We start from the raw sequence: 14,632 nt of genomic DNA on the forward strand, positions 1-14,632 counted from the left end.
GTGTGTGTGTGTGTGTGTGTGTCTGTGTGTGTGTGTCTGTGTGTTGGGGCCAGGGCAGGAGTTATATGGGAAAGCTCTGTACCTTCTGCTCAATTTCGCTATAAACCTAAAATTGTTCCAAAGAATAAAGTCTACTAAAAAAATCACAGAGAGAAAACAATAAATATTAAAATATTTTACTCTTTTAAATTAATAAATGCCATATTTTAAAGTAGAATATAAGTGCTACTGGTAGTAAATGAAATGGTTTTTTTAGGTGGTATGTGGATTTTATTGTGTATTAACTATAGAAACAGTCTCTCATAGATCTTAATGTTCACAATGAGGATATGTTACAAAATAGCAAAATAAAATTTTGAAATGTGAGCCTATTAAAGGAAAATATTATTCTTTGGTCCCTAAACTGTGCACTCAGGTATCCAGGAGTGTTGCAAAGAACTCACAGAGCCCTGGGGATATTTAAATATTTCAAGGGAAATGGTGATACTACTGTGAGAACCACTAAACTCAAGATATTTTAATTTCAACATTTCATTGTGCTATACTCCCTTTTACCGCATTTTATCATCGCAAAGTGGAATTTGGGAAGGTTATTTTATAAACAAAAAGTACTGTATGAAAGCCAATGTTCAATGAAAAACAAAGTGGCAGTGTCCAATCTGATTTCAACACTCAGGCACATACGCCCCATTAATAAGTAATGTGGTTATTTTAAAATAACAAAAAATTGCTATTTTCCCTTTAATTTACATGTTTTATATTTTCAAATGGCTACTAAGTTTTTAGGACCTAACAGAAATGGTAGGTATTTCCATTGGTCTAGGGGTACAGTGAAAAAGTAACTAGGACACTAAGGGCAGTATGAACTAAGAAAGTCTGGGTAGTAATGGCAAAAGTTGTAAAGACTCTACACAACTAACTGAAATTTGAGAAGCATCATTTAATCCATCTCACCTTGAGAAATGGAAATTATTTTTAATTCCAGAAAAAAGGTCTTATTTGTAAGATGAATAATTCTTTCCTACACTTTCTTCACATTTCATATGTTGAAATCCTAAGCTCCAGTACAGCACCTCAGAATGTGACTGTATTTGGAGATACTGTCTTTAAATTAAAATTAGATCATTAGGGTGGCCCTAATCCAATACCCAATAGGGCTGGTGTCCTTATAAGAAGAGATTAGGAAAGACACACAGAGAGGGAGGGCAGTGTGGAAACTCAGGGGAGAAGGTGGCCACCTACAAGCCAAGGAGAGTGGTTCCAGAAGGAACCACCCTGTGGACACCTAATATGGCATTTCTAGCCTTCAAAGAACTGTGAGAAAATACATTTCTGCTGTTTAAGCTGCTTGGTCTGTGTTGTTTGTTATGGCAGTTTGACCTGCCTAATTGAATTCCTGTGTCAGAGACTCTAGTACCTCATTTCAAAATGTCTTCCAAATGGGGGCCTTTCCTCCTCCCTTCCCAAGTATCCCTGGACTCTCCCAAAATGACCCCTAGATACCCCAAGAGACTCCCCAATGATCACTTTACTTCCATATGTGAATAGTATTCTTTTTGTGTTTGTGATACAATAATACAATAACAACAGAATATAAATTTGAAGCAAGTGACACTGTTTCATCAGAGAGGGAAGGTTGTTCCCAACATGACATGGCCTTTCAACCTTTGCCCATAGTCTAGAAATTCATGTTCCAGAAAAGTCATGTTCAGTCTATATTAAAGGCTGTTTGACCTGGAGGATCTTTTTTGGTTGCAATACAAATCAGAGAGGGAAGCCTTGAGATGTCACAGAATCTGTAGTAACACAAGTCTCTCAAGCATTACTTTAAAGCCCTGAGATGTTTAATAAAATGGGAATTCAATGATATTCAGCCTCATGCTCTTTATTCTGTGAACATTTTTGCATGCATCACTTAAAATGAAAATAAAGGAAGCCCTTAGGTCCAAGTTGAGAGCATCCACTCTCGTAAATCTAAACCAACGTGCTAATAAGAACAGCACCCCTACACATGTAGTTTGTCTTTAAAAAAATAATAAAGTTTGATTAAGAGAGGCAAATATCTTATTCTTAGCTTCTGTTAATTTAAAATATCAGCTGACTAAAGCATCTCTTAGACTTCTGAAGAATGTGATACATCTCACCTGGAGACCTCGAGCTCATGGCACTGAAGAACTTTCCTAATCAGTCATGTTCCCACGACACACAGAAGTTCTAAACGCTGCCTCACATAGCCATGAAGGAAACCCAAGACATTGCCACCATGAAATTTCCAATTCACATATTTCACAATATTTGTATTTTATACAAATAGACATGTTTGGAACCTTAAAACAAAACATAACCTCTCTTTCAAAACAATTATTATATTTTAATATTTGAATAAGGAAATAACACATTAGTATAAGCTGCTTTTATAAACTGATATACTAAGCTCAACAGATTGAAGACCTGTGATTAAAGAAGAGGACATGGAACAAACAACACAAGCCAAATGAAAGTGAGTGAAGGGAAGGAGGATTTTTAAATTACAGCTGACCCCTACTTTACTACTGAGATTCTAAAATGCACACCCTGGAGGACAACTGTCTCACCTCCCTGCCCCACAGCTAAAGATCACTGCACTGAAATGAGAAATGTGACACCTAGAAATGTCAACTGTGTTGTGGGACATTAAGAAGATCTGAGGCCATTATTATCAATGAATTACCCTGGCTGGTTTGGCTCAGTGGATTGAGCGTCGGCCTGCGAGCTAAGTGTCGCTGGTTCGATCTTCCAGTCAGGGCACATCAGAGAAGGAAAACTCTGATTCCAAAAAACCTCCGCTGCCCTGTGGCATACCTCTTCAGGGGAAAGGCTAAGGGAGTAAACCCCGACAGAAAATCCGGAGCCGGAGTCCCTAAGGCGGTTTGACGTTGCAGTCAACACCGGCAACTCCTGCGGCGCACCTGAAGCCAAGCTGTATTGACTCCGTCTTTCCCTTGGACCCTTCAGCTGCGAAGAGAGGGGGGGTCTGCTGCATGGGCAACAGCAGACCCTCCATATCACCCTGCCCAGGCTCTGTAGCTTCAGCTTCACTGGAGAGGACACTCCAGCGTCATCGCAAGATGTCGATTCAACACGGGAGGAGACAGATACCGTGTCACTCCCGAGTTGGACTGCACAGCCATTCTCGGCGGTGCAGATAGACTCTTAAGAAGCTACACCATCGTCTCTCAAGACGGACGGCTGCCGACTCTGTTAAATATGTCCAGTGTCTGGGACTCACACCACTCAATGAAACATGCTAGTCTCAAGGTGTCACACTTTGCACTGCCATTACCTAAGTAGTTGCCTTGGAGACCTGAAACATAATCGGAGCTTTATAGCAAAATCTGGTAAGAAGTGGGTCCATCTACTCAAGAATAAGGTATAATGTCAGTGACTGTTACCGGTGGGCTGAATTCAAAGTCAGCCAGTAAATTAAAAATGCTCTTACAAACCCCTTTGGTCATCAGCAGTTTCAGTTTTTCTTTTTCAAGGTAGTTTCAGATGTAGTTGTGTCTTTGCACTCAGCATAAGAGGTCTAGTGCCTAAAGAAGTACCAGAAGCTGATACTAAAGAAGGATTCCCATTCCATGTTTACCCTGGTATGCACACTTCCTAAATAAAATGACAGATGACTTCTATGTATTATTAAAATAAGTATTTCTTATGCTAAGAACATATAGTATAACTTAAAGATACACATGGTATAATTTCACTTTCTGTACTATTTCTTAAATTTATATCTTGGTGATAAGATTCTTTGTGTGTCCCCAAGTTCTCTATAAACATGGGTTTTGATCTTGAACCATAACCCCCTAATACTAAAGTATCTTTATATTTAATAACTACAGTCAGTTCTCATTATTCACAGTAATTATTGCTATGAACTGAATGTATGTGCCTCCCAAAATTTATATTTTGAAACTTAATCCCCCAATTTAATGGTATTTGGAGATAGAGCTTTGGAGGTGCTTAGATAATAAGAATGGAGCCTTCATGGATGGGATTACTGACCTTACAAAAAATACCCCAGAGAGCGCCCTTACTTCTTCACCCAGGTAGGACACAGCATCTAGAAGATGGCTATCTCTGTGCCTTAGCCTTAGACTTCCCAGCCTCCAGTACTGTGAGAAATAAATGTTTGTTGTGTAAGCCACCAGTATTAAGTTACAAATGGACTTAGGCAGTATGTTTTATAAAGTCACTGAACATTGAATAATGAATACTGAACCACAGCTACTAGGGGAAATACAGGGTTGGGTTCCTGCAAGCCTCTGGTCACATTTTCATCATATAGCCTTCTTTCATATGTTTCTGTTTAAAGACACCTTGTTTAATATATACTGTTGATTCCTTAACACTGAATTCACAGCCAACAGCATTGCAACTTATGTCTGAATGAGACTTAACTCCATATGACATATCACAGTCTTCAGTGCTTAGGAACACTTGTCCACACTTTGGCACGATACTGAAGAGGCCATTGCAAACAGCAAAATAACCCACAAAAGCCACAAAAATGAAAAAACATGGCACTAAAGACACTGCACAAAGGACACTGGTTCATAGTAGGAGCTGAAAGAAGAAGGTAGGGCCTGCCTTGTTCCACCTGAGCAGAAAACAAGTCATCAGGCAACTCATGTTTGCTGCTCTGCATGTGTCTAAGAGCGACCATAAAAGTGCCACAAATGTTGATTTAGGTTACAAACAAGTTTTTATGAGTGGGCAGATTCAAACAGAGAATCCACAAATAATGAAGATCGATTGTCTTAGGATCACGCAAATCAACTCCCTCATGGCTCATTATATCCTTTCTTCTTCCCTCGTGAAGCCAGGAACACGCAATGAACTTTGCAGAACACATGCCTTGTACCTGTATTCTGAGCAACAAGTGCCGGTTTGCATGCTCCAGTTTCTTCTGACGGTTTTCAAGCTCTTTGGCACGCTGCTGTTCTCGTTGCAGCTTTCGGATATAGTCCACAGATGCTTTTAAAATGGTTCCCTTGTTCCAGCGCATGTCTCTGTGATGAAAATGCAAAGAAACAGACTTCTATATGTTTTGAGGCATATTCAGAGGATTCAGTTTCTAAAGATGTGCTAACAATTCCAAGTTGATAACAGCTGTCATTCATTTAGTGCTTGCCACACGCTGGACACTGTCCACTACCTTGTATATACTATCTTACTTAACCCAGACAAGGACCTGGCAAGGGAGGTATGCTGTGCATGAGTAGAAACAAACTATTCAGCTTGCCCTAGGTCACAGAGCTACAATAAGGTGGAGTCAAGACTGAAACTTAGTTCTGTTAATTGCCAAGTCAATATTATCATTATATTAAATAGTTATAGCTTTCTAGGACTATAAAATTAACTCAGACAGACAGAAAAAGCTGTGGCAAAAAAAAATTCCATGATCTCTCACTACTTGATTGTGTGAGGCATCAAAGTAGTACCCTTAAATTTTATCATGAGTTTTCATGGGAAGGTTATCTAATTTCTGTCTATATTTTCTCATCTATAGAATGGTGTACAAGCAGCCTCAGAGGTATGTTATTGGCATCAAAAGAGGCACTTTATATAAACATGCTGTGAAAAGTTTAGAATGCAGTTCAAATAATGGAGCAAACAATGTGTTAAGGGCTGAATATAATAATTATAATGGCTACCTTATTATGTACCAAGTATTCATTAAAGAATTTTACAGCTTATTTCATCATCACAACCTCAGTGGGTAAGAACTAATATTATCCCCATTTGACAGATTGGGAAACTCAGGCACAGAAAGGTTAACTAATTTGCCCAAGGTCACACAGCTGAGAAGTGGAATAATCAGGAAGCCTAGATTATCTGGCTTCAGATTCCATGCTTTAAATCACTATACCATTCTTCCTCTTATGTGATTGAATCCTCAAAATAACAAGACTAGGTATGAGTATTCTGGTCACCCTTTTTAAGAGATGAGAAAAATGAAGTACAAGAGCTCAAGAATCTTCCCCAAATTTAGTAAGGCACTGTGTTGGAATTCAAACTCAGGCAGACTGAGGTCGATGCCTGTTTTTAATCTCTATAGTTCTAATGTACTCATTATGAGAAAATTAAAAATGCCATTAAAATGCAGGTAACAGTGAGATGAAAAATTTAGAGCACTCTAGAAAAATAAGAATAAAATTTTAATTACATAAGTAATATTTCTATAGCACTTTAAATTAATCTGAGGTCTTTTATAGACAATATCCATGATAATGATAATGATACAAACAAAAGTAACTTAAGATATGAAAAACCTTGTAAGTCATAATCTATAGCTGCTCAAAGCAGATTGGAAGTATCAGGTGGGCCATGTGAAGAGAATCATTAACACAAGTCACCAAGTAATAGATCTTCATATGGGTTAGATCAAGAACAAACAGAAGCTCTCCCATGAGAGGCAGAGCTACAGCCCTCTGAGAAGCCCTGGGGGTTGATCCCTCGGGTCCGAACACCAAAGATGGCAACCCAGGACATGTCCTGAGATTGAGACAACTCACTTAATATTCAGGGCTAAGATCAAAGAAACAGAAACTTTAGCAGGCAGAGAGAAACATAACTATAATGAAAGATGCCTTAAATGAAGCCAGCAAGGTGAAAAACCAATTACTGAAACATGTACACAGCTACTCAGTTTAAGTGACTATTTCAATCCATTACCTTGGGTTTTACTTCCTTGTGAGATCCAACCAATTTATTATGCTTCTGGGCTTAAAAGAAGCGGTTTTAAACATTTTTTTGTTATTGTTGTAATGAGAAAGATCCTTTATTACACAGATGTGTACACAAATCTCAAATATATAAATCAACAAAAGCACATCTGTTCTAGGGAAGAAGAGAGTATGGAGCTGAGACAGTGATCAGCTATACTATGTCTCCATAGCCAACCCAAAGTCTGTTCCAGAAACCTAGTATGGGAAAACCCCCATAATAGAATATAGTCTATTTTATCTTAAGACAATGCCTAGAATTAAAGATCATTATCAGTTCAAATTATGAACATAGTAATCAAATACAATGTAGAAAGAAGATATGCAAATAGAGACTTTCACTCCAGCCCATAATTTCTTATGTTGCCAAAGATATTCACATGCTACAGTTTAAAAGAATATGCTAAAAAGTGAAAGCTGATAAAGAACAGGAAAATGGGAACTCAATTTCAACTATCATGCAAGACTGACTATAGGAAATGAAGGTCATAGCCCCTTAGGAGGATAAATTTGTGCTGCAGAACTGAGAATGTGAATGTTTGGAGTTTCAAAATGGCTTTCCTTGAAAAACCTGGAAAGTACAATGTTGATGATGGAAATTGTGCTTTAACATTCACCAGAACCACCTTACAGTAGACAATAGTTTCATTTTATTTTGTCACAAATTTCCTGACAGTAATGTGAATACCAAATTTAATAAGCTTTGCATGAATAATGCTTGATTTCATCTTTACATTTTATTAGGTAGCTAAAAGGACATATTCACAGGCTAATTTCATTGAATGCCTGTGTGAGCCATTAAAGTGTATACATCCTCTAGATCCTTACTTCAAATGAGCCAATTTCTAATGGATAAAAATTGTATATTTGCTGTCCTATTTGCTGATGACGCTAACAGGAAAATTATCTTTACAAATGTCATCTCTGAAAGCGGTGGAAGGGAAGAAAGACTGAAAGCTGAAATTCCAATTAGCTGACCTATACTTAGAAAATAATTAAAAATTACTTTTACTCTAGAAGGGTAAATAATACAAAGAGCATGAAAGTTTACAAAACAATAAACAATTGAGCAAAACTGTTAATGAAATCTCCAATATCAGCTCTCAGTGCCTACATATATTGTTCAAGTTGAAGACCTGGCAACAAATTCTTGCTTCAGCAGCTACTGAAGTCACAGGCCTGCATAAACTGTTAAAATCATTTTATTTAGCTGCTCAGTGTTTATTTGCCAAGGACTCTCTGATTTCAAAAAGCCACCTTCTCACACCCAAAGCTGTATCTCATGTCCAAACATCTTTCCGTACAATTCAGTGTCCTTATCGGAGAATCTTACTTTGATGAAACTAACCAAAAGCAAGGTGTAAGGAATGCTTAGGATGAAAGCAAAAGGTGGGGGTACTTCGTCACACTAGTTTTTATAACAGCACACTTTTTGCAATATATGAAAAAACATTACGGTACAGAAAATATATGATGCAGATTAACATGCAATTGTACTCACGGATCATTGGACTTGGGAATCAAAGTACCTAGTTCTTTAATGCGGTCATTTATGTTAAATCTTCTTCTTCGTTCGACTTCAAAAAAAAAAAAAAGAGCACAGAAACAACTATCAGTAACTGTCACATTCCCATTAACATATCTCATTAAAGACGTGTGTATTAACTTCACTGCTTAGGACCATGAAAACCTGAACCTATATTTCCATTTTTACCATGGTTTTGGTACTGAGGTTAAAATACTTTTCAAAATGAGCTACCTTTTACCATTAACAAAGCCCTGAGGTACATAGTTTCTCATTGGAGTTACTATTCTCAGTTACAAATAACAAAACCCCCAACGAAACATTAGGGACTTGACCAGGACACCCAGCAGTAAGTGGGGAAGGCCAGAACTGAACTCTGACCCTGTAGGCTAGGCTGGCAAACTCTCTGCAAAGGGCCTCTCTGTGAGTACTGGCTCTGCTGGCTAAATGGCAATAATTGAGGCTATTATGTAGGTCCTTACATAACAAGAGAAAGTATATTTCTACAAAGTCAAAATGGGATGTATATTGAAAAGGTACAATTCCTTGCAGAGAAAGACTACTAATGAGAAGCTAAAGGTGCCAAAATTTGGATTTTATATAATTTTCACATATCCCAAAATATTATTCTTGTTTTAATTTTTTTAACTCTTTAAAATGTGAAAATCATTTTTAGCCCAAGCCCACACAAAAACACCTGTTCCAGCCAGCCCAGTGTTACCCAATAGAAACACAATGCAAGCTACAAATGTAATTTTAAATGTTCTAGCAGCCATATTAAGAAAGTAAAAAGAGGTGAAATGAATCTTAATATTTTATTACACCTAGTATATCCAAAATATTTTCATTGTAATATGTAATCAATATAAAAATTTATAAATTTGATATTATATTCTCTTCTTTGTAAGTTTTGGAAATTCAGTGTGTATTTTACACAGACTGCACATCACAGTCTCAACCAGCCACCTCCCAAGTGCTTGGCAGGTAGACCTGACCAGTGACTGTGGTCCAGATGACCCACCTCCAAAGTTATGTCAGCATCTTTAACTATATCATGCATCCTAATAGCATTCTCATTATATAAATCCAGCTGTCTGCTCAACTAAATTATCACCTTCTCAGGGGAGGGTGAAGTAGCAAAGCATGTGATTTAACCCATTGTATGCGGGTGATTGCATAGAGTGCCTTTATCTTTCATAGTAATGATGAAGAATGTATTCTAAGGTAAGAAAATCAAAGTTTCATAAAAAAATTCAAAGTAGTTTTCATTTTAGAGTGATTTTATATAATGACAAAATTCATGCACATATTTCAAAAAATCTCCAGCTCCCACCATAATGTGTTGGCACTAAACACCCAAATACAATGTGTTAATAAGTGTTTCTAATTTAACTATAGTCTGGCAAATAAATTCAAAATAACTTAAGGTTAATAAATTGAATTAAAGATGTTAACATTTTACTTTAAACAAATTATAACTTAATATATATTTGTTATTAGATTATTTTGTGTAACTTAATACATATTTATATTTGACCCACTTATATACAAAATATTATTCACTACTTTCCCAGTACAAGAGGGAACCCAAAAAAACCCAGTTTATTTATTAAAAATTGTGTATTTGTTCTTACATATTTAAACTCCAATCACCCTCAAAGTACTCCCCATTTGATTCAATATGCCCATGAAGACATTTTTTCCACTGCTCAAAACAGTTTTTGACCGTGTCAATTTTGATGCTACTTTTAGTGCTTCTGTCATTTTTTGTTCCACTTCTTCCACATCTCCAAAATGTTTCCCCTTTGAGGATGTTTTTCATGGGGAAACAAAAAAATGTTGCTCGGGGCAAGATTGGGTGAACAGGGAGGGTGGGGCATGAGGGTCATGCTGTTTTGGGTCAAAAACTGCTGAACACTCAGCACAGTGTGGGCTGGTGCACTTGTAAATCATCCATCATGAAATGAGCAAATGTGTTGAGTCTTCAAAAAAAATTCACTGAAGCCAAACATAGCCTCTCACTACAACGCCAGCTGGTGCACTGACACAGATAAGTTCCTAGAACACAACACTTACCTAGAGTGGAAGCCTGTACTACAAGGGTTCTGGGTTTTGTTGGGTCCCCCCTGGTATATGTTGCCTTTTTAAGCTGAGTGATTATTTCTGTCATTAAATCAACCATATATATATATTACTACTGTCTATTCATTAGGCTTTTAAAAAATAGAACTGACAAGTGATACGCAATGGTTCTGATCTTTTAGCTAACGTCTTCTCATAATTTTTTTTACCTTTTTTTATTTTTTAACTTTTTCTAGCTGTATAGTAATCATAAAAACTGTATTTTATGTATTTTATCAAATACATAAAAGTGAAATAAAAGCTCCTACGATCCAGATACAACTACTGTTAAGTATCTTATATATCCCTGTGATTATTTTTACACTCCAAAAGTAAATACACACAGGGCACCCAGGCCACTGTTCTTTAGCCTCTTCTAGATCCACAATCACTTCTTGGTGATCTCATTTCATCTCATGGTTTTGAATATCACTCACATGCTGATGACTCCCACATCTAGCCCAGACTCTAGACTCATATGTCCGACTACTTGATGTCTCCATATGGAAATCTAATAGCAGCCCGACAATCCAAACTGAGCTCCTGGTCTTCCCCACACAAACAGCTCCACCCACAGGCTCCCCCACTTCACTTAATATAATTCTACCCTTCCAGGTACTCATGCCAGAATCTTGTAATCAATTCTGCACCTCTAGTCTTCTCACATCCCACATCTGATACATCATCAAATTCTGTTGGCTCTATCTTCAAAATATTTCCAGAATCTGTCCATTCCAACCTCTACTGCTACTAACAGAAGCCACCATCATCTCCTTCCTGGATTACTGCAATTCTGTTAACTGGTATATGTGTTACCCATGCCTACCACTCCCCATCCCCTTTGGTCTTTGTAGAATATACCAGCTGGAGGGATCCTGTTACAACATATGTCAGAGCATGGCAATCCTTTGCTTAAAACCTTCCAGTTACTACTTCTCATCTCACCTAGGCAAAAGCCAAGTCCTCAAGGCATCCAACAAGCACCTGGAGGCCTCTCATTTCTTACTTCATTTTCTACTCCTCTCGCACTCTGACCATATCTTCTATCATGACTCATTTGTGTTCCCCTCTTCAGCCCATGAATTTCTTGCTATTCCTCTACCACTTCAGAACTTCACTCTCCTCTTTAGGACTTCATACTGCTGAAACACCCCTGCCTGAAACACTCCTCCCCAAATTTCTGAACGGTTCTGGCCTCACCTCACTCAAGTAGTGACTCAAATTGCCCTATTAACCTTCCTTGACTATCCTGTTTAAAACTCAATCACCACCTCCCATGCCTATCCTGACACCCTACGCCCTTGGTTGCACTTTGTCTTTTCTTATAAAACTTTCTACCACCTAATATCCACATAATTCATTCATTGATTCATTTATATAACTTTATAGCAGCTAATGTATGTATTTTATGTATGTATGTATGTATGTTCATTGATGCATTCCAAGCACTCATATGAACCTGGCACAGAGTAGGCCCTCAGTAACTGCATTAAATAAAGAGCGGTACAATGATAGTAGAAAAATACTAAATATGATTCGCAACTGTCTTTTCTCACTTAATAGCATATTGTTGATGTCTCTCACTGTCAAAATTTGGATGTGCCACATTTTATTTTTAATTCGATGCCTTCCCTCCTCAGTTATTTTTCATTATAAAACTGATATAAGCTCATAAAAACTTACAAAAGATACAAAAGTGTATAAAGAAAGAAGTAAAAACCGCTTTTTTATATCACTGAACACCTATATTCCTGAGGACATTGTCAACAATAAAGATGACTACAAGGTCCTCTTCCCTGCCCCCACATCCATAAAAGCACACACCCATACACATACATGTAAGCACATCGCTGTACAGTATGTACTTTTTACATAATGGGATACTACACACATCTTCCTGACTTTGTTACTCAGTAACATGTTGTAGACATTGTCTGAGTCTGGTAGACAGACCAACCTCATTCTTCTTAAAAGACACTGAGTAGCCCTTATTTGGATGCACCATAATTTATTCAAAAGTCTTCCACTGATAAATATTTGGGCTATTTTCAAGTTCTCCCTTTTTGCAATGGTATAAGAAATACTTTTGCCAGGGCTTTCATGTACATTTTATGTCTATCATAATATGTATCCTATGCAGAAAACACCACCCTAATGTATTGGTTTGTGCCTCTATTCTGTCTGTCCCAGATTTGACTGTAAGCTCACAGGGATGGGAAACCTGTTTGGTTCATGCCTGTAGAAAGTGTCTCATGCCTAACCGGGCTTAATAAAGAGTGGAGAAATGGATGTGTTCTTCCGCACATTTTGGCAAGTATTCTTACAAGAAAAATTCCTATAAGTGGAAGAGCTATGCCAACGGGCAATCTAACCTTGAGTATTAATTTCTAATTGTTAGGTGAGATTTTGGTATTATTTTGTAGCCCTCAGAATTTGAGCTAGCCATGTTTGCACTTTACTAACAACCATGAACTTGAGAGATTTGGTGCCTAAGTAAAGGTGAATTTTGTTTTTAACAAGTTTTGAATAATGCCTAATTATCGTATTTATAAGGAATTTTAAAAGGAGAAATATGTAAGAGTAAGATACTTGGAAACTAAAGGATATTTTAGAAATATTACTCCAAATTATGTCATTAGGAGATGAGGAAAGCGTCTCATAACTGGCCTGGGAACTGAGAAGGGCAGTATCCATCAAAAACAAATCACCCAGGAGACTTCCAGCCAAGATGGCGGCCTAGACTGACACACTCTGTCTTCCTCCACAGCTAAGAAGGAATACAACTACTGCAAAACCAGAAATAACCAGAAGTTCCAGAAAATAAAAGGAAGTCCAACATATGAAGTTATAAAGAAGTAGTGCTCATCCAGATGGGTAGGAGGGGTGAAGCCAGGGAGGAGAGGTCAAGGCTGTGCTGGTGGCGGCGGCAGCAGCAGCAGCGGCGGCGGGATGGCAGTAAGCACAGACACCCGTATTTAAGGGGAGGTGAGAAGTGCCGGGGGAGAAACCCCAGCTGCAGACCAGACCTGTCAGCTTGCAATTCTAATGCTGGGGAAGGAAGACCCCTATTGCCTTGAACTATGAGGCCCAGAGGGGATGGGGATGGAGGAGGAGGCTCCTGGTCTCTCAACGGAGAGTGAACGGCAGGAATCCATCTTGGACACCCAACTCCACAGAAAATGCCACAGCGTGGTGAGAAGGGTCGCCTGGTAGTGACGCGTACACGGGGCTCCACCCCCTATAGCGTAGGAGGTGTGACAGCCCGCCCAGGAAGCAACAGTAAACACAAAACTGTCAAGATGGAACTGATCATGATAGAGATCCCGGTAACGTAGCTGACCAGGCAGCAAATATCTAATCCAACTAAGCAGCAGATAGAAAATCTTTCTGAGGCACAGTTCAGAGCTTTGATTATAAAAGTGTTTACAGACCTAACAGCAGATCTTAAACAAGACAGGGAAGGAATGAAAGCTAGTCCTGCTGAAATGAATAAGAACACATATGAAGGTGAGGGCAAGAAAACCAGGGATCAAATCAACAAATCAGGAACAAACAGTTAGCCAGTGCAGAAAGAGAAAACGAAAAGTGAGGAAAATGAGGAGAGGCTCAGAAACCTATGGGAGAGCTATAAGCGGGCCAACATCCAAATCATAGGGTTGCCAGAAGGTGAAGAAGAAGAACTAGAAATTGAAAGATTATGTGAAAAAATAATGAAGCTGAACTTCTCTAACTTGTGGAAGGAAATAGACTTGCAGGTCCAGGAAGCAGAGAGAGTTCCAAAAAAACTGGACCCAGGGAGAACCACACCAAGACACATTATAATCAATATGTCAAAAATTAAGGATAAAGAGAGAATCTTAAAAGCAGCAAGAGAGAAAAAGAGAATTATGTACAAAAGGGTCCCAATAAGACTCAGCTGATTTCTCAAAAGAAACTCTGCAGGCAAGAAGGGACTGGCAAGAAATATTCAAAGTAATGAAAAGCAAAAACCTACAACCACAAATACTCTATCCAGCGAAGCTGTCATTCAGAATAGAAAGGCTGAAAAAGTGCTTCCAGGACAAAGTAAAACTGAAGGAGTTCATCAGATCCAAACCACTGTTATATGAAATGTTAAAGGGACTGGTTTAGAAGAGAGGATCAAAACTATGAACATTAAAATGAAAACTGTATCACAACAACCAACAACAGAAGCTAGGGAACCAAAACAAAGGCAAACTAA

At 38.1% G+C, this 14,632-nt stretch overlaps 1 protein-coding gene across 7 annotated transcripts in view; it reads right to left on the bottom strand.

Annotated features, from left to right (window-relative positions):
• MITF (melanocyte inducing transcription factor) overlaps window positions 1-14,632 on the bottom strand; it is a 286,241-nt gene that overhangs the window by 3,807 nt on the left and 267,802 nt on the right. For all 7 annotated transcript variants that reach the window (XM_090283843.1, XM_090283841.1, XM_090283840.1 and 4 more), the window contains 2 exons: window positions 8,266-8,341; window positions 4,901-5,048 (listed from right to left, as the gene is read on the bottom strand). In XM_090283843.1, the coding sequence (XP_090139969.1) occupies window positions 4,901-5,048; window positions 8,266-8,341 (224 nt within the window). The remainder of the gene's footprint in view (window positions 1-4,900; window positions 5,049-8,265; window positions 8,342-14,632) is intronic.

The sequence above is a fragment of the Furipterus horrens genome, unplaced genomic scaffold, assembly GCF_987537825.1.
Source record: "Furipterus horrens unplaced genomic scaffold, mFurHor1.1.pri manual_scaffold_7, whole genome shotgun sequence".
Lineage (NCBI taxonomy): Eukaryota > Metazoa > Chordata > Mammalia > Chiroptera > Furipteridae > Furipterus > Furipterus horrens.